The sequence below is a fragment of the Miniopterus schreibersii genome (genome assembly GCF_964146895.1).
Source record: "Miniopterus schreibersii genome assembly, chromosome: 12".
Classification (NCBI taxonomy): domain Eukaryota; kingdom Metazoa; phylum Chordata; class Mammalia; order Chiroptera; family Miniopteridae; genus Miniopterus; species Miniopterus schreibersii.
Genome location: NC_138112.1, coordinates 21,042,002 through 21,066,332, shown reverse-complemented (window position 1 = coordinate 21,066,332; position 24,331 = coordinate 21,042,002). Strand labels below are relative to the sequence as shown.

The window sequence follows — 24,331 nt, the reverse complement described above, 5'->3', positions numbered from 1 at the left end:
CTTAACCCATCTTTTAACAGTGTCCGTCATATGCTCAGGGTTCAATTAGTGATGATTATCATGTTATCTTGATGGCCTCTTTAGAGACCAGCTGGGAAATCAAGTTATTCCTGCCTGAAGTAATCCTCTAACATCTAGACAAATATACAAAGACAGTTAACAACCCTAAGTACCTGGTAGTTCTATGGGCTAGATGCCTGTTTCAGCGCAGACTGACGGAGAGAGATTGTGTATGTGTACACATGTGTGCTGCTTCTGGTGTAACTGGCATTCTCTAATATTACTTTTAGCTGTCATCTAAAGTGTCACTTTGCTAGAAAGAAGACAGCTCTGCCCACAATTTCAGTTGAGCATGACTCAGCCTCCTGTCGGCCTGGGTGTCAACATCCCTTCTGACTCAGAGGCCTTCAGCCTCTCACTAGAGGATATGAGCCAGGCATGCTTTCTTAAATTCAGTCATTACTAGGAAAAGAAATCAGGCATTCTAACCCAAATAGGAGCTACTCCTCGATCCCCTCCCCTCTCTTAGTAATCTAAATGGAGTTAATTTCCTTATTGTGGGTCAATATCTTATAAGTGCTAGACAATCTTCAGAGAGGAGAGCAAAGAAGTAGCTTCAGGGGCTTAGAAGGTAATTATTATTCCAGTTGGTGAGCCATTGTTTCAAGTACCTTACCATAAAGTGTGACTTTTTACTATTCATTGTCTTTCCAGAGCTGCCTCTCCCCAGATTAGCCTAGATGACCCTTCTCTGCCCTCATGACACATAGTACTTCCCTTAAAGAGCAGTCCTCACTCTGTACCATAATTGCTTGTCTGTCTATCTTCCCTACATACTTCACCTGGTGCAAAGGTCTGTGTCAGCTTTGCACTGGAACGGAGCCGGATACCGTGTGAAGTCAATGTGACCCAACTCACTGGCTGCGTGAAAGTTCCCAGCATGGGCCTTCCCCGGTCTAAGGCGGAGCAGCTCACAGAGGTTGCCCATGAGTGCCAGCCACCAGGCTTAACTTTGCTTCCCCTGAGTAACTGGCATTCATCACAATGGCTAGCTCATGGTGGATGTTGTTTAAAAAACACACATTTTGAAAATAAATGAATGAATAAAAGCCTGAGACTCCAAATGAAGTTACATAGAGAAAGGTTTTTTTCTTTCATTCATTCATTTACTCACTGTATTGAATACACTATGTTTACGTCTAAGGGAAAAGGTAGCAATTAGATACAGGGGAAATGCTAGTTTCATAAACACAATTAGAAGGGGCCTTTAACCTCACATAGGGCAGGAGGGGGCGAGGGATGAGGGCGCACTTATTAGGAAGGGGGGAGACTTGAGGAACTAATGCTTATCTGGATTGTGTAAAAAGAAAAAAACAAAAACCTAAAAGTAAATGAAAGAGGTGAGGGGATGAAAGTGTGTGGTGAGAATTCCAGGCCATGGGAAGTAGTTTATGGTGCAAAGGCTCAGGGACTAGAGAGAGCATCGCACATTCGAGGAACTGCGAGAGCACAGAGGGCCCGGTGGGAGTGGCAGGAGATGAGGCTCGAGAGGGGTCTGGGGACCAGGTGCAGAGTCACCCTCCCAAATGAATGGGAGGTGATTGAAGGGTTGTAAGAGTAGGATGACATCATCAGATTTATTTTAGGAAGTCACTGCAGCTGGAAAGTGGATTGGCAGAGATGAAAGAATAAAGCCTGGGTGTGCGAGGCGAAGGTGGCTTGGTCTCAGGTGGTGGTGGTGGTGGAGGGGATGCAGTGGTCATCGGAGCACTGAGGCAGTGAGGGGGTGGGGGTGGAGAAGCACTTCGTTGGCTCATGTTTTCAAACAGCTTGAGATGGAAAAAACCAAACAGCAGAAGTACAAGTAGAATATCATTTTATTCCACATCGGCCATTACTTTTCCTCCTCAGGCCTTTGCTGTTGACAGACATTCGATTGGCATGGACATGAACGAAGAGGCCCAAGAGGATCTGGTTTGAAACCTCCTGCCCCATGAGAACACTGAGTGGAAAAGAAAAGGGACTGGAGGAAAGAGGTAGCAGTGAACCATCAATGGACTATGTGTGGTACATAAAGATGCAGCTAAAGAGTCTTCCCCTGGAATGAGCAGCCTGCAAAAACTAAAATTAGATCAAGGCACTCCTACCCTGTAGTGTGTTCTGGAATCTTGGGGTGAGGACATTTGTAATTTGCAAAACTATGTTCAATATTACAATCATTTTATATTTGGAAGGCAAGCAAACAAAAAGAACCTCTTTTGCTTGGTGCTATAAACTAAAGGTAATAAAGCAGACAAAATCATCCTGTGGTATGTGCAAATGTTCTGCGTGTATATGTGTCAGGGGCCTGGGGGAAAACTGGAACGTGCCCTGGGTTCGGGATGAATGGCAGAGACATTTATGCTTATCCAAGGGTGGGACAGGAATCCAGAAGGTTTGAGAAACAGTGAATTAAAGCAATATAAATACTTTAGTTATAAAGACCAAGAATTTATTTTATTTTATTTTCTGTATTTGTTAAAATATAACATAAGCATCACATTTGACATCTATTATCCAGACTCTATAGCAGCCACTGGGATCTAGAGACAAAGAAGACATCATCCTATCCCCAGGAGCACATAATCTAGCAGAGAAGACAGACACAGGAATTATTAATACCTTAACATTATCAGTACCATAACAGAAGCACTTACAAAGAACACAGGGAGAAGAGGGATTGATTTATAGTTGCTTATATAGTTCTTTATAGTTGACAACATGAATCGACATTGGGGAACATGTATAACCCCATATAATAATATAAATATTAAAAAATGCTATAAAATCTAGAATCCTCACAGCTTCCTAGGAGAGGCATTATCCACAAGAGAGGCCATGACCAAGGTCTACAAGGATGAGATGACTTGGCTGAGATACAAGTACTAGATGGCCAAGTTCATCAACCCCAGATCAAAGGGAACTCCAAGTTTAGCCTCTTCTGTGACATCATATTAAATGTGCCTGGGTGTTGTTGTTTTTTTTGGTGGTGTTGTTTTTTGTTGTTGTTTGTTTTTTAAATGAAGATACAAAGTTAAGTTTCATTTTAGGAACCAAACCTAGTCAACATTTTCAGGAATTGAAGCCTGTATGTAATTTGTTCTTAAGCTTCAAAATATGTTCTTCTGACAATCAGTCTCCTGCTTTGTAGGTTCACCTTACAGATTTGCTGTGACTCAGATGAAAGGCCACGCTTGGGAACCAGACAGACCTGGCTCAAATGTGGCTCAGGACTTGCTGGCTATGCCATCTTAGATAAGCATCAACATACTCTTGTCCTCAGTTCCCCATGTGACACACTGGGGAAATAAGATTAGGTAAGATGTAAGTAAGGGCACCTGGCCCTGAGTAGGTGCTCTGGCTCTACCTCTACCACCGCTGTCATCCGAGCTACCATCCCTCACCTGGATTATTGCAAATGTTTTTCTTCATTCATTCTGGACCACTCCCATCTGCCCATTTCTGCACAGAGAGCAAATGTGATTGTGGCACTACTGTTGAAAGGTGAAAATCCTCAATATGATTTATACTATTTCTTTCCACACTGTAGGTCATGAGCCATGAGTGGGTCATAGAAACAATGTTGTAGATCACCACTGGTGATTTTAAAAAGCAGAATACAATAGAATAGAAATGTCAGGTTGCAATGCCAATCATGAGCGTAAGTATTATTACATGAAACTTATTTCCTCATTGAGGGTCCTGTCAAACATGTTTGAAGGCCTCTGGCCTATGATACCCTGAAGGATATGACCCCGCCTCCTTCTGTAGTCGCATTTCTCATAATCTCCCAGTTCTCTGCTCTAGACCCACGCCAGCCTTTCTTAACTTCTGCAACACATGCTGTTTTACTCTTTGCCCATTTATGTCATCTACTAGGTCTCAGCTCAGACCTCACTTCTTCAGGGCAAAGCCCTAAATCCCTGTGGGGGTCAGGTTCTCACAGATCTATGGTCGGTGTTTAATTATTCCTTGAATAGCATGCTTCTGTGATTAATGACAAGCTTCCCCACGAGGCTGTCGTCCTCACGACAGCAGGACCCCTGTCCTTGTTTATCACCGGGCCCAAGCGAGCACACAGGCCCTTGGTGGGGCGAATGATGCCACGAACCAAGCAGCCTGTGAGCCAACGCGGTTGCTGGGTCTCCATGTTTTGGTACTGGTTTTGTTTCTAAGCCTTGCACCAGATGAACCACAAGAGCTCTACTGTCTATCATTTTAGCCAATTCCTAGAGCAGGATTTCTTATCTCAGATCCCCAGGCTTCTGATCTGCTAAGGCTGCATCGAAGTTGTGTTCCCAGGCAGGCGGTTGAGCCTTCCGTTGGGAGGGGGGAGACTAATTTTCATCGGATCTTTGGGGGGGGGGTCTCTGCCAACCTTCTCCAAAGAGGCACAGTTCTTTGGGCATCTCACACCGCCCCGCTGCCTCCCCAAGGGTCCCCGAGGCGCGCTGGCTCGGGAGGGCTCGAGGCGCGCAGCCTGGGGCCGTCCCCTCCCCGCCCCGTCCACGGGGCCGACCCGCTCGGATCTTCCTGCCTCGGGCGCGCGCGCTCCCGCCGACCGCGGAGACGAGGCGGGGCGGCGACAGGTGCCCTGCGTCTCCGGGCCCCGCTGCAGCCCCGGGGACTTTGTGTGCATGCCCCGAGCCGCGGCCGTGGGCCTCTGCAGCCACCATCTTCAGGGAAGGAGGGTGCTCGGGAGGCGCGGCCTCGGGACGCGGGCCCGCCCCCGCCGCCCCGCCGCGCGCTCGCCCCGCCGCGCCGCGCCCGGCTCCCACTTCCCCTCCGCCCGGCTCGCGGCCTCGCGCTCCCCGCCGGCCCACGGAGCCCGCCCGCGGCCCCCGCGCTCGCAGAGGCCGCCATGGGCCCCGCGCGCTGGCTCGCGCTGGGCAGCCTCCTCGCCCTGGGCGCGCTGCTGGAAGGCCGGCTGGTGGGCGAGGGCGACGCCGGCTTCGGCGAGTGTGACCAGTTCTTCTACGCGGAGACCCCGCCTGCGGGGCTGGCGGCCGAGGGCCACGTGAAGATCTGTCAGCGCTCCGAGGGCGCCGCGCGCTTCGCCACCCTGTACAGCACCCGGGATCGCATCCCCGTGTACTCGGCGTTCCGCGCCCCGCGCCCCGCGCCCGCCGGCGCGGAGCAGCGCTGGCTGGTGGAGCCGCAGGTAAGCGAGGGGGTGGCCCAGCCTCTGCGCGGGGCTGGCCTCCGGGGGCGCCTTGCAGCCGCCTCGGGGGGTTGGACGGAGAAAAGCAGCCCCCGCGCTCTGGGTGGCAAGGTCGGGAAACCGGGGTTTCGGACCCACCCACTGCGCCCTGGGAGTTACTGCCCATCTCTCTCCCGTCATCGCCACCGCGGGAGCTCGGGGATCGTGGTTCGAGCCTCCGCTTTAGCCGAAGGGGCCTCGGAGGTCCCAGGGGGAGGCGGTTCTCGCTACATGTCTGTGTAGACAGCCGCAGTGCTTCATTCATTTCCTGAATAGTGAGGAGCGTGAGACCAAGACCCCGGAGATCCTTCAGATTAGCGGGAAGGCTCGTCTGGGAGCTCACAGGCCTTGGCGCTGGTCATTGTCACAATTTTTAGGGGGTGGATGGGCATTTTCATGCCCATTTTGCAAAAGGGGAGATCAAGGCTCAGGGGCAAGAAGAGATTTGGGGAAGACCACCCAGCCGGTAAGCTAGGGCAGGCCTTTTGGCTAGAAATTCACTGCCTTTCTACTAGGGAAAAGATTCCCCTCTGCAGAGCCCCCCCCCCCCCCCAGCCTGAAAACCCTTCCCTATGCACACAACATCGAGTAAATTCTACCTGAAGTTGTGTTGAGGTAGGACAATAAAATGAAGGTTTAGGTTTTTAGAAATGAATGGGATGGTTACAAATAACGTGGAAACATTGGCTACCTTCAATTAATGCAAAGGACAAACCTGTTTTTCCTGACTCTTTATGTCTGTATTATCAGACCACTTGGAAATCATGTCAGCTCTCAAGGTATTGTGTCATGTTTGGTGAGGGTGACCAAACACTCCGAGAGGCCCTGCTGAGCCTTACGTAGCACGAAGCTGCCCCACCTCAGCTCAGCCAGCCTCCCCTTTGGTCAGTTCTCCATCTCTCACCAGCCTCCCACCTGCCTCTGCACCTGCCCCTGCCCCTGCCCCAGGGGCCGAGTCCACCCTAGCTGGCAGAGGAGCTAGGCCACTTAACCTCCCCATTCATGGTGGCCACAGCTGTGCAGGACCACATGGGTGAACTGGAGACCTGCTTTCAGGTGCTTCATTCAGGACCCGGGGGTGTGATCTCTCTAATTTCATTCAGATATTTCTAGCTCTGAGAGTTTGGCCAGGGCTCAAGCAATCTGCACCTCAGTCTCCTTACCTTTTCCACCTCCATTTCCCCTCCCTCACCTGCTGAAGTCAGAACCTATGAGATCAGGCATGTGCAAAAAGCCTTTGTAAATTGTGCACACTTAAGACATATAGTATGTAAAATTAGTTTGCCCCAGCTGCACCCCGAGCGCTCTGTACTGTCCTCCAGCTCATTAGGCATTGTGATTGTGGGCCTGTGAAGAAAAGAGATGATCTGGCCTTTTCTCCTTGAGGAGCTCATGGACGCCTTGGGAAGACAGAACATACATGTGAGGAGGACACATGCTAAATAAATTTCAGTTCAATTCAATTCAGAACATACTTGGTAATCTCCTACTGTGCACCAGGCACTTAGGGTGCCAGGAGAATAGAGTGTAGCTCTTGAACTCAGAGGCTTTCTGGTCTGCAGGTGAAGCATGCTGGGTGGAGAGGTGGCTTATATGAGTTTTTCCATTGACTAGCTGTAAACTTGGAGATAAGAACAGGATGGCTCTGAGGAATAAACGAGTTACTATAGACAGTGTTCTCTGAGAGGTGCCTGGCACCTGAGTACTAGGTCCTTGTGACATAAGCAAAACCCCATAATTTAATAAAGGTAAACAAAGTCCTATTATAATTAATCTGTCTTGGAGGTGATAGGGGAGAACCTTAGGGTCGGGGTGACATTTGTGCTGTGCCTGGAAGGATGAAAGCAGAATGCAGAAGGGAGACCGGAGGAGGAAGGCGTTAGGAGCGGAGGGAACATCACAGGAGAGAGATGAAGATTAAGGGATTAGTGATTAGTGTAGGGAGTGGTTGGAGCAGCTGTAAAGTGCATGGATTACAGTCTACTCACGTGTTCAGAATGAAGGGGAATAATGGAAGGGAGGGGTCAGGTGTGAAGGAGTAATCAAGGAGGGCGTAGGGAGGCAGCAGTTATTGAAGGAGTCACAAAGGAGCAAGGTTCGGCAGAGAGGAAGCAGACAGACCCTCACCTCGCCCTGAGCCTCTTGGGGGTGGGAGCGGGGAATGAGGAATGGGGACTGAGGAGATAAAAGAGCTTGGGGAAATAGTTGCAAGTGGCAGCCCTAGAGGTGAGACATACAGCAGTTCGGGAAAGTACAGGAGCCAGAGTTCTTAGCTGGGGAGGTCAGAATGATCACAGTGGCTGATGCCTCCCTCTGCAAGATGGACTTGTGTCCCCCTGACCCCCTCCCTTCCCTCCCCACTACAATGTCAGGTGAAGTCGGCCAGGAGCCAAGGGCTATCGGGAGGGGGGAGAAGCTGCAAGATGAGATGCAGGCGGGCTCTGGAGCACACTGCAGCAAACCTGACCGCCCTGCGGCCTGCTCCCCAGGCTGCCTCACTGCCAAGGTCCCCACTGCAGAAAGACGCCCAGGGCTCAGCGTGGACTTCTGGCTGCTTCAAAGCTATTTGAATTCTGAGTCACCTGTGCCCACATCACCTTTTAATGAGGTCAGCGTTACAGAGAGGCTGAGCAGACAGGGGAGGAAAGGCAGAGGCCAAAGGAGCTTTGGGCTTGCCTTTGGTTATGAGTCAGGCAGGGCTGCGCTGGCCCTGGGGCTCCCAAAGCCCGGTTCAGTAGCTTTCATGGCTGTCCTGTAGTTTCTCTTTGAAAAAACAAAAGCCCTAAATTGAAGGATATAGAAACTGAGTCACTCTTATACTTAAAACCTTTAAAGTATTGGCTGCCCCACACCTGCAGGACAAAGTTCACCCTGCAGAATACAGTTTACAAGGCCCCTATGCCCTGTCTCCAGCCCCAGGCTCCTTTCCTGCTCCTCCCCATTCTCACATGTGGACTTCTAACTATCCAGCTGCCTTGAGTGCCCCTCCTAAAGCGTGCTGTGTGTTACATCGTTTCTTTGCTCAGGCTCATTCCTTTGCCCCGTATGCCCTTTCTACACTGCCCGCATCCTGCTCCTCACTTCTTCCTTCCCTACTCCAGCCTGTAAAACTGCCAAGGTGTCACCTCTTCCCGAAAGAATTGCCCACCCGAGTTAGGTCCATCCCTCAGCGCTCCTATAATTTCTCTATTTTTGTACTTCCCACGTTGGTTTATGATTACCTGCTTATGTGTCGGTCTTCCCAACGTGAGCTCCGAGGACTGCACCCTACTCATGCTTGTATTCCGAGTGCCCAGGATGTAGAAAGCACTCAATAAATATTGAATAACATAATTTGATATTAGGGTCAGGCAGGCAGAGAGCGGGTGAGATGTTCAGCTTGGGCTTTCTTGGTGGGGAGCTTACTGCTGCAGCAGCTTGTCCTATAGCTGGCCAGTGGCCACTGCTACAAACATAGCCCATGTGCAGAGCTGGAACCTTCCTCGCAGTCCACCCCATCAGTCCTAGCTCTGTCCCAAGTGATCTGGATCTCTGCTCTGGATAACAGCTCCTTAGTGTCAGACACACGACCCCATGTCTGCCCGTGTTGGGGGAACTTAAATGGACTCTTCTGAGGAATAGAATGAGAGCTTTAAAAGGGAGCAGAGAAAACACAGCTGCTTAGGTTTTCTTGTTGTTAATCTCCACCCAAGGATTTTTTTTCCATTGATTTTTAGAGAGAGTAGAAGGGAGGGAGAAAGAGACAGAGAGACAGAGAAACGTGAGAGAGACACATCGATTGGTTGCCTCCCGCACGCACCCCGATGGGGCTGGCAATCCAACCTGCAACCCAGGTACATGCCCTTGACTAGGAATTGAACCCGCGACCCTTTGGTGTGGTGCTGGAACTCTAACCACTGAGCAACACTGGCCAGGGTGAACTGTCTTAGCTTTTATATGGAATGTGGTCACCTTTAAATTGAGAATGAGGAGAAGGCAGAGAGAGAATATGTGTTCCCATTAGTATGATGCCAGTGAGGTGGAGGTTTCTAGTCATGACTCCAGAGACCTGAGAACTGGGTTCTAGTTTAATACAGGGAGCCTCAAACCATGTAGTTTCTCAACTCCTTTCCACTGATGGAAGAATTTGTGGATGAGGTGCCAGTAATGCCTTTCTGAAGTACATTGTCAATTCATGCTAGAAGCTAACATAATACCCTATCATTTTATAAATGTGAATACTGGAAGGATATGTATGGTTTTATATTCAGCTTATACTTATTTAATCTTGCAAAAATACTGTGAGGTAGATACCATTTACTTCATTGTAGAGGTGAGGAAACTGGCTCAGAGAGGTTAATTGATGTGCCCAAGGTCACACAGCTTGGATTTGGATTCATGACTATTTGCTCCTAGTCCATGCTCTCTCCTTACCATATTCTCTTACCTCACAGTAGATCCACTACATTAGTGGTGGTAGGAATTTAATGCTCATCTTTTATGGGAATCTTAATTTCTACTCCATTTCTGTTTCTCAACAGTTGAATTACAAGTGAGAGCACATACTTGGTCACATTGGTGTTGATGTAGTTTCAGTGGCTCTGCAGTGGAAGGGACATTCTGGTGAACTGCAAAAGCATCCTCCTAAAGCGCCCAGTGAGGTCACATTTCAGATCTGAGTAATTGCATGTGAACAGTTGTCACAACTTAGAACCTTAAGTTCTTGATCTTTAATTTCCACCAGTGTCTATGGCTGTACCACCCTGAACACACCCAATCATGTCTAATTTCCACCAGTGGCTTCTTGCCTACACACCCTAGAACTGTTAGACACACTGTCAAATTTATTCCAACATCAGTCCTTTTCTCATTGTGTCAGAGAACAAATAGATAGTAGACTTCATACACTTAAATTTCTGTGTAAGGGATGCAGCAGATAGGACAATTCTGATTCTTACTCCCTGGTTAAGAGACTCAAGTTCAGGTTCCTGCTTTGCCATTTACTGGCTATGTGATCTTAAATTCTTCCAGTATGATTTTTCCCATCTGTTAATTAAAGGTAGTAAATGTTAATTTCAGAAAGTGATTTTGACAAATAAACAAGATAACACACATAAGCATGTAGCATAGTACCTGAAATATGGTAAGGTCTTAGTAAATACTCACGTATATACTCATGTATGTTAATTAGGTGTTAGATTCACACACACATGAATGTTGGAATAGATAGGCGACTCTTACAATTCTATAAATCTTTTCTAAAATGTAAACTAGCCCTCTGTGTATCTTCTCAAATGCAAGGCCTATGTCCCACATTCAGAAAGTGCATGGTGGAAGATTGAATGAATGGAAAATTGAATGGATAGATTTAGGTAACTGAGAAAACAACAACAACACAGGTGCCAGAAATACCTCTACCCTCCCTGTCCTGATCAACCAAGAGCTGTGTTGTCACAACACATTCAGTGAGCAATTACATTCCAATCTATTATGCTGAGCCTGGCTAAGGCTGGGAAGCACCTGACTGGAAGGGCTGATACCAACGTCAATCGTTCACAGTTTCTTTACTGGAGCGCAAACAGCAAAAACTCGAGTCATGGGGGTTATTCTTCATTGCATTTTCTTCCTTTTCTGGCTTTTTATTTACCTCTAAATTCAGTGTTTCCATTTGATTTGTGGTCAGTCTCAGGAGCAAGTTAAGCTACTTGCCCTATATTGGCAGAACATTTTAGGGACATTTTGTCCTGAAACAGTCTAATGGTGGTGGATCTGTGCGCCATTCTTTCAGTTCAGACTTAAATGTGGACAGTCCAGGAAAGGAACTATCGTTTATTGATCCCATACTACATGCAAAGGTCTTCACAAATTAACTCATTCATACAGTCTAGGTATTATGCTCCATGTTTTATAGTTTAGGAAACTGAGGTTCAGAGTGGTTACATAACTTACCCAAGGTCACACAGCTGCTGGATGGCAAAGCCTGGACTGAAGCTTGTGGCTGCCCACCTCCAAAGCTCTTGCTTTACTTTTCTCCGTAGTATTATTTCTTCTCTGTCCTGCTGTCCTCCAATCACAATATCAGTGTTTTCTCTCCATATTCCAAATTGACTGACTAGATTTGCTACTTTATTTTTGTTTGGATGAATTAATTCAGTTCTTTGGATGATGTATAGCTTTGCTTCTAACACACAATTCTGAAAATTCCACCTCTGGATTGTCATTAGCTCAGCTGTTAGTTCATGCTGATTGAATGGTGCTTTCCTTGAGAAATACAGGTTTTATTCTTGGGGTTTCAGATTTCTCTTCCTTTTATGCTGTCGGCTTGACAAGTGAAAATTTGAGAAAATAAGTCCTCCCACTTGCCAGTAGCTGTCGCTTCCGATGATCTGGTCTTGCTCCTAGAATTACTGTTGGTTCATGAATGTTTTCTCCTTCAAGTTGCATATCATGCCTCCCGATTGGTCACATGCCCTTGTGTTCCATAGAACCTGACATCAATGGCAGCGATAATTCGTCGCCTGCTGATATATCTATTCGGCCACTGAAAGGAAGGAGAAATAAAGAAGAAACTGACTCATAGGGCGAACCAAAAATAGAAGCAGCATTTAGTATTCCAGTCATGCGCTTACTGACCCAGTGCCTACGGAATTGTGGCTCAATCAAAAGGGTCTAGCTGAGGGTGTTTTACATTTTGAATCAAAACTGAAAATAAGGGTCTTTTATTTTGCAGAGTAAATAGTGTTTGAAAATATAAATTAAATTGCATGTTCCCATTGACTTGCACCTTAATTTTAAGGATTACTCTCTCTTGAGTTTTGACTGACGTTCAGTTGGCAGGAATACCTAATGCATTCACAAAACCCTGGGGCCTCCTTTGATTAATTCATCAACAGATATTTATTCCAGCACCTGCTATGTGCCAGGCACTGTCCTAGGCCCTGGGAATACATCAGTGACTCAAAAATCCCTAATCTCATGGAGCTCAGTATCTAATGGAGGACATAGGTGATAAAATAAATAAAAGGCATAGCTTATTAAGTAGTAAAAAGTATTAAGGAGAAAAATAAAGCAAGGTAGAAGGATATGAATTATCAGGGAAAAGGTTAAGTTTCCAGGGAAGATATCACTGAGGCGGTGACTCTGTACAGACCTGAAGGAAGTGACAAAGCCAGTCATGCAGGTACCTGGGGTATGGATGGTTTAGCAGAGGGAACAGTAAGTGCAAAGGCCCTGAAGCATGAGTGTTCCTCCAAGTTTGAAGAAGAGGCCAATGTGGCTAAAGAAGGCCAAGGAGATGAGGTAAGACAGGTGGAGCAGGAGATGGCAGGCCATTTAAAGCCTCCTGGATGATTTGTAGGAAATTTGGTTTTTATTCCATGCAAGACAGGAAGCCATTGTACCAACTTTGAGCAGAGAGTTTTGGTATGATCTGATTTACATTTTAATAGCATTATTTTGGTTGCCGCATTGAGAGCAGACTGTATGGGTTCAAGGACAGAAGCAGAGAGACCGGAGAGGAGATTTCAATAATCCGGTAAGAGACAATGGTGGCTTGGACCAGGGTAGCGGCAGTCTAGTTCTGGATATATTTTAAAGAAAGAGCCAAGAGCCTTTGGGGTGAGAGAAAGGAAGGAGTCACAGATGACTCACGGACTTTGTCCAGAACAACTGGAAGAATGGCATTGCCATGAATAAGATGAAGATACTAAAGGAGAGGCTGGTGTGAGACGTGCTAAGTGTGAGACACCTTCAGGCTTTCAGTGGAGCTGAAGTAGGGGTCTGGAGCTCACTGGGTACTTACCACACACTGGGCACTCTCCTAGACTTTTTTTCCACATGTAATCTCAATCCTCACAACCACCATAGGAAATAGGTGCTGCTGTTATCCTCCTTAGACAGAAGAGGAAACTGAGGCACAGAAAGGTTCAATTATTCCATTTTCATGGAGATAGGAAGTGGGGTTTGAACTTGAGCTGACACAAGGGAACACAGGGAGCTGCTGCCTCTGTTACCAAACCCATCAAGGTATTAGGAGAACGTCTCTTTAACTCTCCTGAATGAAGTTCCTCTTTTGAAAGTTCACACATTCATTTACTAGGATCCTATAGAGCAGAGCGTGTTTCCAGCCCCATAGCCTTGTGCCAGTGAATGTCGGGTGCTCACAGCCTCCGGTGTACCTTCGTGCTGCTTTGGGCTGAGGGTGCTGTTGCCCCCTTTTGCAATTTCGCTCTATTCTCATGGTGGTGGGCACTTCCTATGGTCATTACGCTCACAGACATTCTCCTTAAGGCACCAGATAGGGGTGGAGGGGAATGGATCATCTAGAAACTCTGCCAAGCAACAAGTATTGTTCCCTCGTTCACAGTGAGTGTGGCAGGAATAAGGGAGGGGCCTCATATCTGTGGGGGCGTGGAGCTGTTGCTGCTGGGGGTGGATTGGGCACTGTGCCCGAGCCTTAGGTGAGCCCTGCTCCTGACCCGAAGCCAATTGCCCGAGGGTGAGTATAAACCACACCCTCCAGAGATCCACATCTGGAGCAAAGGTAGAGAGAAGACAGGCTGATCTATCCTTCAGCCCTACTTGGTCAGTTCAGGAGCTCCTCCCATGCACCCAGCCTGGGAGCAAAGCCCAGGGAAGCAAAGCCGGTTGACAGCACATTCTGAAACTTAGCCCCGCAGTGCAGTAAGCCCTGCTTTGGGATCGGAAGAGGGCCTTTGCTCCAACTCAGAACACCGGGTTTCCTGAAAGTGCAGAAACTCTCTTTTCCTCTATGACTGGAAGTAAGCTGAAGTCCGTCCCCTGTGCAGGTCCTTAGGTCTGTCCTCATATCCCAGGTTATCTGGCTTCCACCCGTGCGGTACATGAGCCTCTGCTGTGTGTTTGGGAGATGGCAGTGTTGGTTTCAGAAAATCTCCTGGCCATCACCTTACTATTTATACCTAAGGGAAGACGTCCATCCACATCACATCAGTTTGTTGTTTATTCAGTTCACCAAGACGCATGATTGAATAGGCACCATGTAAGGAAATGGCCACTATTTATGTTTCTGAAACACTGGGCATCCACCATGGTCTGAGGACACACGGAAACACGGGGGAAGGAAAACCAAGTTTATGAACCGTAAAAGATCTTTCCTCGTTCTTGGCTGTCTCTACTGCGTCTGGACCTCGGCACCCATGATAATATCGGACGGCTCCCTTGTGGCTGAGTGGTCCGTTTGGGATGGTTGGTGACTTTGCTTCTGCACCTCGACTGGACAGACTTCACCCCTGTGATCCCCACCTCTGCTCTCTGAGGTCCAGGCTCCCATCGTCTTTGTCTAGGCCTCTCTGCAAAACTGCTCCCTGACTGGTTAATCCCTGCTGCCTGGGTCTCCCCTAGCCTGTCTCCACTCCGAAGCCAGAGAATCCTCTCAAAGCACTAATCCCATCATGTCTTCAGCAGTCTCACCGGCAACCTTTCGGGACTCCCCATTTTTTTTCAGAGAAAGATAAGCCCTTATCATGGTCTCCAGAGCCCTTCCTGCTCTGTCTTGCATTCCCCTCCCAGCCTTATTTGGAGTCACAGACCTCACCAGGCCTTTACCTCGAGCCACTTTGGCTTATTTCTGTGTCTGTTTTTAAAAAAATTTTTTTTTAATTTCCATGTTTTCTTCCATCATAGGGCCTTTGGACCTGCTATTTTTTTGTTTTTGTTTTATTGTCTCCCATGATATTCCCAGCTATGTCAACCACCCAGAATACTCTCTAGGAGCACCTAACATACCTTTTTTTGCTAGGGTGTTACAATTATACATTTATTTACGTGACTAATTGAGTTCCACCCAACTAGACTCTAAGGCCCATGAGGGCAGGGCCCAGGGCTGTTGTTCCCCATTGAATCCTCATTGTCTAGCACAGGGGCCAATAAACTTTTTCTCTAAAGGGCCAACTGGTAAATATTTTAGGCTTTGTGGGCGATATAGTTCTGTATTGCAACTATTCAACTGTGCTGTTTGAGCACAGAAATAACCACAGACAATACATAAATGAATGAGTGTGGCTGTGTTCCAAGGGAGCTCTATTTACGAAAACAGGTGGTAGGCTGGATTTGGCTCACAGGCTGTGGTTTGCCAAGCCCTGGTCTCGCATAATGTCTTCACTTAGTAAGTGGTTAATAAATGTTGAAGGTTGAGCACTCAGCAAATATGGATTGAACAGTGGCAGTGAAATATGAAGGTTTTCAATCCTATTCCTATTATGACGTGGCCGCCCTAGATCTAGACCTATAATTTTCAACTAACCTTCTTAATGTGGTTGTGGTTGTCATTATTTATAATATTTAGGGGTTTTGGGTTATACAAGTAATGTATGCTTATGATAAAAATTTTTTGAGCATTTTGGAAGTATATAAAGAAAAAGATCTCACTTCTCACAGATAATAAATCTTTACAGTTTGTGTGTGTATGCACGCGCATGCTAACATTCCAGAAATGTCTATCATTCAGAGACACATGTATATTTGCATATCCTTTATTCTAGTCAACAAGTTTCAGCACACACTTCTGGACTCTGTGAAGCCACATATAACAAGCTCTCAAACCACCATCACATCCATGGAGTGGGAAGGTGAGGGGGCTCTTTTGATAAATACAAACAAGTTATTTCATTTAGAAATAGAAGACCTAGGCATTTCGAATGCAAAGTCCAGTTTATCACATTTTTCTTTCAAGCTCACATCACATATAACTCATGGACGGCTTAAAATAATCCCACCTTCTTTCCCCTCCCCATGTCCCGAGCAGACATATCCTTTCCTCTTGAAGGAGACAGAGGCCCAGGAGTCACTGCCCAAAGTCACAAGGCCAGTAAGTGGCAGGGCTGACAGATGGCCTCATTTCTAATCTGGTGTTTTAGTTCTAATTCTAAACCCTGCCTCTGTATAGTCCACGTTTACAGGATTTTGAAGAAGAGTAACATTTCAAAAACTCAGGAGAAAAGTCAAAGAAATGGACATGACTTTGCCTGAGGGCAGACTTATTAGCCTCAAGTGAGAGTTATGCTGTGGAAAACGGGCTAAGGGCTAGGTCCCCTTCTCAAATGATATTTATAATGAAGTGTAAGTTTTGCCTGTTGCCTTTGGAGAAAGGCTCTCTCTTATAGCTGTAATCTTGTATGGAGATGGCCTAGGGGCCTGTCCCAGTTTTCAGGTGAGGGTGAGTCCATAATCGAGGTGGCATCTTGCAGGCCGCAGTTCTGTGCCCAGGTAGCTCACTGACCAGGCTCGTTACTGCTGTTGCTTTTGCTGCCGTCAATATTGGGTACCATTCTGTTCCTCCAGTCTGGCCACAGGCCGGGGCCCATGTGTTTTCTCTCATTCATTTACATAATAAATGTGGTTGAAGCCAATCAGAGACAAGAATTTATCATAAATTTGTCCTCTATGAATGAATTGGGTTTAAGAGGTAGGCAGGTGGGCATGGAATTACAGGGATCTTCAGTGACAGAAACAAGCTGACCCTGTTCATTATCTGTTCATTTATTCATTCCTGGTCAGCAGATCTAGAATTTTAGCATAGGAAAAATGAGTAGTAAGACATCCAGCTGCTGACTGATACTTTTATCAGTATTATCATTATCATCAGCAGCAAAACCACTTATTGAGTTCTCAGGACTAAGCCAAGAAATAGAGCCTAAGACATGGTGCTGGAACAAGACCCCGCCCCTGCCTGCAGGTGTCCTGTTACTTAGTGGGGAAGGCAGATTGTGACCAAGAAAAAGTGGTTTATTTGTCTCTTGCTACACTATTAGCCCTGAAGGGGCAAAGACGGAAACAGAGTGGTTAAGAAAACAGGTTTTGTAGAGAGACAAAACTGGCTTGCGTCCCAGCTCTGTCATTTACCAGCTGTGTGGCCTTGGACATGTTACTGAATCTCATGGAGCTCAGTTCCCCATCTATGGCACGGGGCTAATAAGTTGTCCCTGTCCTGCAGAGGAGTTAGGACGATGCGATGTGACAGTGTGTACAAGAGGCACTCTGCACTGTGTCTGAGCACTCAGTGCAAATACATTAAGTATGTTGAATAAATAAGTAACCTTTGCTTCCCAGGTTATGCCTGCCTTGGAGGTCACCAGGATGAGGCTTACCATGGCCCCAGGTCCCACCCAGTATTATTGCTGAAATGGTTCCTTGGTCCATGCTGGGAAAGTGAGAGGTGGCCAAACAGGAGAAGAAGACGGGCTGGGCCAAGCGACAGATGCAATACAACTGGCGCTTTGTCAATGTTATGCCCACCTTTAGCAAAAAGAAGGGCCCCAATGCCAACTCTGAAGACCTTTGTCATCCTGGCTTTGTCTAATAAAGCCACTTAGCCCTGTCAAAACAAAAGAAAAGTCCACATTCCTGCTCCACTGCCACCTTCCCTGTGACTGGTCTCAGTTTTTTCTCTGAGTTCAATTGCTCCTGCACTGTCCTCTATGTTACATTGTCCACTGATACCTTCCCTGAATTTGGTAGAAGTTCTTCTCTCTGTCCCCTGGGGTACCCCCCTGATCTGTTCCCAGACTTCTGGGACCACAGCAGCCTTGTATCTTCATTTGTTCCCGAGATTTAATCCAGGTATCTAGAAGGTTCCACACCTACAAGGTCCCTGCCCCAATTCCCTCAGGGAGCTTAGTGAGTGAGTTCTCATAAGAATAGGACTCCTGATGTTTCAAGCTTGTTGGTGCATGACCCATAAGCTTACCCAAGCTTACTTGGGTGAAGGGTAGGGCTGTTGTAAGAGATCTCTGGTAGAGTTACAGGCGCAGGGACAGAGATACCCAAAGGCCTCAAAGGAATCAGAGCCAAGAAACTTCTACAAACCAAAAGGTCACACTTAATCTTCAGATTCTTTCTCCTACACTCTTTCTTCTACCTGCTTTCCCATAGATCAGCCTGACAACCAGCCCTAAACCATATCTAGCAACTTTCACTCCCTGTTAGTCGCTGGGTTCCTTGGATAGAAAACCCGAGAGACCCATCTGGTTGGTTGCTGGCCAGATTGGCTGTTCCTTGGTTGTGACTGGCAAGGCAAGGGGGTGTGTAGGAGGGGGCCATGCAGTAACAAGTGCTGCTCCTTCAGAGATAGTGTCAGAACTACTCAGCTAAGTCAGAAGTAAAAGTTGACCGTGGCGTATTGATTGACAGGGGCTGGTATACCTGGGGGTTGGCTGGGAGGGCCCAGAGTAAGCAGCCAGATTAGATTAATTGAGGGACCCTCACTACTCAGCAGAACCTGTTCTGTGTACCATCCATGCGTGTCATCCATGCTACCAATGCCCTGAGGTGGCTGTGACCTCCTAGGACTGAGTGAGTTGGGTTCTTGGGAAAGATCTCACTGTAGCTGTATCAACCAGGGTCCTGGCCAGAAATACATGGAACTCTCGAATTAGTTTAACCAACAGAACTGAATGAAGAAATGATTTCTAGAGAATTAAGGGAGTCAACAAGATATGGTGAAGCGCCTAGGACCTAGCCATCACAGGAAGCTGTCACCATCCCTGGTCTTTGGGGTCAGGGGATGCCTGGTGGGAGCCATGAGAAGCTCATCTGGAGCCAGAACTGCAGCAACCAGGTGGGGAGGGAGCAAGGGAATAAGTACTCTGCTCTTTCTCTTTCCTCCCACCGTCCCGTTGGCTGCTCCAGTCAGAAACCAGAGGGCAAGAGAGCTCAGATGATGTGGTCCTTAAAAGTCAGCCTCCTGGGCCACAGAGCAGGGCAGAGAAGAGTGGAGAATGGATCTGGGAAGCCAAAGGGACTGAGCAGCACAAGAGCTATGAGGTCGAAACCCGGCCTTGGCATCCAAGTAGAATGTAAGCAGCAGAGGGGAATGGTGAAGGCGTCCCCAGCCACTGATGCCATGGGCAGTACAGAGAGAAGCGGGGAAGCATTTACATTATAGCCACGTAACTGACATGGCAGGGGACAGGCCTTGGCCTGTTTTGGTTGAATGGAGGAGTTCTGAGAGGACCCCATGAATATGCCAGTTTATCATTAACCAGGATGTTGTTGGATATGTTAGAGTAGTGAGGTATGCTCAAAAGAGTATAAATAGCAAAAAATAGGCTTTTCATTCTGCATGTAAATAAGGCAGGAAATCTATGTTTATACATTTTTATGATCAGGATATTAGCTCCTCTGATAGGTGGAGGACCTGAATGGCTCTTTAATACTTGGCTCTCTCCCCTGTTATCATCACAGCTCTTGCAATTTGGGGATAATACCTGTCATAAAGCATGAATAGTATGTGAATAAATTAAGCCCAGCTGGGGCACTACCAAAGGTGTTTTAAATATTTGCTTTTCAGTGTTTTAAATATTTTGCATCGGTATCACTTGGGGTGGTGGTTGAAAGTGCATTTCTCAACCCCACTCCAGACCTAGTGAATAGACCTCTGGTGTGAAGCACAAGAATCTGCATTTAAAAAAATAAGGACCAGGGTGCTTCTAATACAAATTGAATTTTGAGAACTATTAATTTAAGGACACATTAACTGGTTCCTTCTAATGGCTGTCTAGGCAGGGGCTCAACTCCACCAGACTGATAAATAAGAATGTGATAAAGATCTGGCCCAGCCGGTTCTTAATTTAGAATCATCTGGGGAACATTAAAAGCATCCTGATTCCCAGCCCTGCCCCTACCCCAGAGGTTCTGATTTAATTGTTCTGGGGTAAGGCCTGGAGGTGTTTTTGTTTTTAAGCTTCCAGGTGATTCTGACTGGCAGCCTGGCCTAAGAACCTTGAATCTTGTCTGAACTTGGAAGGTGGAAAAAGTGAGAACTGGAGACAGCTCCACTGAACTGAATTCTGTCCCACGCAGTTACAGGCTAAGAATAATTGCTCTGGAAAAGAAAGCGGAATCCGGGGTGGAAAACAGGCTTCAGTGAGTAATGAGGAAGGAAACCAGAGAAGACCAGGGCTGATGTAACCTGAGAAGGTACTGCAGTTCTGGAAAGGTCTTAAAGGAGTCGGTACCCTTTCTGAGGCTCCCAGGAGTTGGAAACTTGGAGCTTTGTGTGAGAAGAGCAGTCCGAGGCGTCCCATGGGAGTGCGTTTGCCCTCAAGGCCGCAAGCGGGCCTCCTCGAAGGCCTCCCTTGCCTGCAGTATTGCTGGTGTAGGTTTGGTGCATTTTTTTTTAAATCCCTCCACCCCCTTTAAAAAATTTTTTTAATTTTCAAGAAAAAGGAAAGTCTGAAATGGAAGTGGAATATCCTTGCATTCTTTCTCCCGTTCCCTCATCTCCCGACTTAGGAGGAGAGAACTCTTCAGCCATTTGTCTTTGCATCTCTGCAGTTCACCCAACACTTGCAGAGCACCTACTGTGTGCACATCACAGGGAGGGCTGCCAGTGCCTGCTTCTCTCCAAAGGCAGGAAGGTGTGTGAGTGGCCCTGGGAGCCCGGAGGAAGGGTGGTTCACGGGAGGAAGTCAAAGAGGACCTGGAAGCCTGGGTGCTGAAGGGTTGGCCAGGGAAGGAAAAGCTGACATTTCTCTTTCCTTAAGCAAAAGGGGAAAAAAAAGAAAGAAAAATCCCTTCTAATTCTTCTAAAGCCGTCTCTGTCCCCAAAAGGATAAAGAATATTTTAGATGCCAAGGAGGAAGGATTTTTTTTCTTCTTAAATGGGTGGGTCAGAACTCTATTTAATCCTTTCTCGAGCTCAAAGATCTGGTTTGTTCCCCTCAAATGTTCTTCATCAGCTCTGTGGCCCCGGCAGCTTCCACTCTTCTTTTCTGAAAGGCTCTTCCTTGGTGCTGGGGGTTTTCCGTGGTGAGTGGATACTCTTAGGACTCATCCAAGGCCTCAGATCTAGTTCATTCCAATGTGTGTGACTGCAGAGGGCCTGTTTGCACTGTCCAGCACCAGCTCTGATAAGATTATCTGATGCTCCGATTATCAGCTACACTATCCTGTTTCTGGTAAGGAGGGGCCCTCCCACCCACCTAGTGATAGGCAGTGGGGTGATAGCATCTCTGTAATGTTCCTGTATGTATCATAGTTCAAAAAGTTGTGAACAGGAACAAAATTGGAACATGCCCTGTTCAGTTCATCTGACTATTTAACACCTGTTGAAAAATAAAAATAACCCCAAGGGACCTAGCTTCTTTCCCCCAGCAGCATTCTAGGAGCTCACTTGATTGCCCCTTGATCACAGGATCTGGCCTTAATCAAACCTGCATATGCTTGTCTGGCCTCTGCCTAAGATTCCCCAGAGAAGGAAATGCCGCCCTTCCTGAATCATTGCAAAGCTTCATAAGCTTTTTGGTGTGTTTTTCTTGATGACAAGCTTTTCCTCGGGCAGATTTTGGAGCAGGTCTAGAGGACAGCTCAGCCATACTCTCTGGAGCCTGTCTGTTTGCATCTGCACACGAGGGAATCAGATGGGCGTCAGAAATTATTGTGGAGGTCTAATGGGATAATTCAACAAATACTGGTCACTTCCTGGTTGAAGGGCCATCATAACAGGTGCAGGGAGCAGAGATAATCGGCACTGGCTCTGACCCTTCAACTCAGTGGGACAGAGAGATGGACAAATGTAGTTTCTCTGCTTGGAAGACTTCTCCCCACTTTGTCTTTGGTGGTCAGCCTGCCTAACTTGACCATCCACTGGTATCCCACACTCAGCACTGTCTGAATCATGCCAGGTACCCATCAGCAGCAGGGTCACACCTGGCCCTCCACCTGCCATTTGCGGACCCACTGCCCCTTCTCTTCAGTCTTCCCCTCCCCACATCCCCTGAGCCTGTCTGTTCCTCACCTGCACTGGCACCTACTCAGTCTCTTCACACTAGCAGTGCTATTAGCTGTCACCTGTAGCCTTTTCCCTTGCCTGCCTAGACTCTGAGGTCAGGCACTTCAGCTGTTTGCAGTGACAGGGTCCCCACACTTTGCTCCCACCACAGACAGCATGTAGGCCAGTTTGTTCTCTGCACCTGTCCCTGGACTGTAGGTCACTGTTGTGGGTAAAATAAGTACCAAACTACAACCCTGGTGTCAGCAGAGCTGGCCTGCCCCCTTAATCCTGGTTGGCCTTTGTGGAGCCTTCCTTTCTTTTCAGCAGCCTTCCTCTTGTGAATTCCTGGGCACAGTGACCTCAGGAGACTTGCAGACCATCCCTGTTCTCCCTACGTCCTGCCCACCATGCCCCCACTTATGGCAGAGAAGCTGGCCACTGCTGCCCTGAACACTCAGATTGCCAGTTCCTCATGCATTCTCCTCTCTGGCCTTCTCGGAGGAGGTTCCCTCATGCCAGGCCAGCTCTCCTCCACGTGCTCCCAGTGTCATTCCCTTTGCTGACCCCCTCCCCTTTCCCACTGCTGCAGTCACAGCATAGCAATCAGCAAATGCCTGCCAAGAACCCGCCACACACAGGGTCTTTATTGTGAATTAGGTAGACAGAGTACAAGAGATGATCCCAATGTGTGAGCAGCGTACAGTCTGCAAAGATGGAAGGAGTAACCAGGAGCCGCTCTCAGGCACACCGGCTCCCCTGATAACTTTCCTCTTGACTTTTAAACCCCTGGTGGGTCCACTGTGACTGCTCTTTAAGACAAATCTTGGTGAGTAATTATAAACTTCTCCCCACCCAGCCATTCCAGCCCCCTGTAAAGCCTCCTCGAGCTCTGTGTTCTGGGATACTCTGTGACACCCCCACCATGGTCAGGGCTGCCCTCGCTTCCTGGCTCCGTGACACAGTCCCCTGACTGGCCTTGGAGGTCCTAGCTGGGACCTTGCTGAGTTCCTACTCTTCTGGCCCTGTGGGGTTCTTGGTCACGTCAAAACACTTGTGCAGGCTTGGTGCCAGGAAGGGAGTTAGGGGCCTCCCCTGCACCTGCCACGTCTCTGGTCTGTTTCCCAGGAAGCTTGTGCAGTTAGTGTGATTCTGTCCCTGGAGGAGTTGAGAGGAGAGGGAGGGGGACAGAAGAGGAGGCAGAGGAGAGAGCATGTGGCTGAGCAGGGTGTGGCTGGCAGGTGCTGGAGCTTCATGTTTGTGTTGTCCTGCAGATCACTGTCACTTCCAACAAGTAGCTCCTCCTCCCTCCTCAGTGACAAATTCCCCTGTGGCAGAGCCGCACTGGGTCACTGTGGCCCCTGAGGTTTGCAGGGATTTCACAGCCCAGAAACCCTCAGGGACCGGGGCTCTGCTCGGTGGCTCACTGCTCCTCTAGGCCACCGCCTTCTCAGCATCCCCCTGGGATGCCCCCTGGTACAGAGACCTAAGTAGCCCCACCCTCCCAACACCCCCTCTTTCTTGGGCTCTGTGTGGGGGCTAGAAGACAATCTTGTTTGTTTGTTTGTTTGTTTGTTTTGTTAATCTTCATCTGAGGATATTTTTTCCATTGATTTTTAGAGAGTTGGGGGGGGGGAGAGAAACATTGATATGAGAGACACACATCGATTGGTTGCCTCCTGTACTCGCCCCCAACTGGGGCCTGGGATCGAACCTGCAACCCAGGTATGTGCCCTTGACCAGGAATACAACCCGAGACCTTTCGGGTATGAGCGCCAACCTTCTAACCACTGAGCCACACCAGCCAGGGCTGGGAGACAATCTGCTTATCCCTGTAAATCCTGCTCCTCAATCCAGGGCCCTGTTCATCTCCTGTTACCTAAAGACTTCTCGAAGAAGAGGTCTGTTTCTGTACCCTCCTCTTGCCCATATACAGTCACTTCCACCACCTGTCTCCCTTCCAGAGCCTTCTGTGGAAATTGCCCTTTGAAATCTCACTGAGGATTCTTTAATCACGAAAGGCCTTGGCCTTGGTCTCCATCTTCACTTTCCTCTCTGAGGCAGGTAATCCTCTCCTAGCCGAAGTTTTCTCCAATTTTTTGATGCGACACCAGACTGTGGATTGTCCCACGGCTCCCTCTGTGCCTCCCAGCTCCTCCTGCTGCCCTCCAGAGTGACCGCCCGTGTCTCTCTCATCCAGAGGCGGGGCTGCCGATGGCATGTAGCAAGGAGCTTTGGAGTCTAAGATGCTGGGCATAAGCCTCGGCTCTGTCACTTCTGTATTGGATGACCTTGTACATGTCACTTACCTGAGTTTTCATTTTCCCATGTGTCAGGTGTTAAACATGCCTACCTGGTAGGGCTCG

At 47.9% G+C, this 24,331-nt stretch overlaps 1 protein-coding gene across 1 annotated transcript in view; it reads left to right on the top strand.

The window, feature by feature from the left end:
• Window positions 1–4,784: 4,784 nt before the first annotated feature.
• The window catches only part of ENDOD1 (endonuclease domain containing 1), a 32,920-nt gene continuing 13,373 nt past the window's right edge, over window positions 4,785–24,331 (top strand). The window contains exon 1 of the mRNA XM_081153795.1: window positions 4,785–5,200. Coding sequence (XP_081009921.1) covers window positions 4,901–5,200 — 300 coding nt within the window. The 5' untranslated portion in view covers window positions 4,785–4,900. The remainder of the gene's footprint in view (window positions 5,201–24,331) is intronic.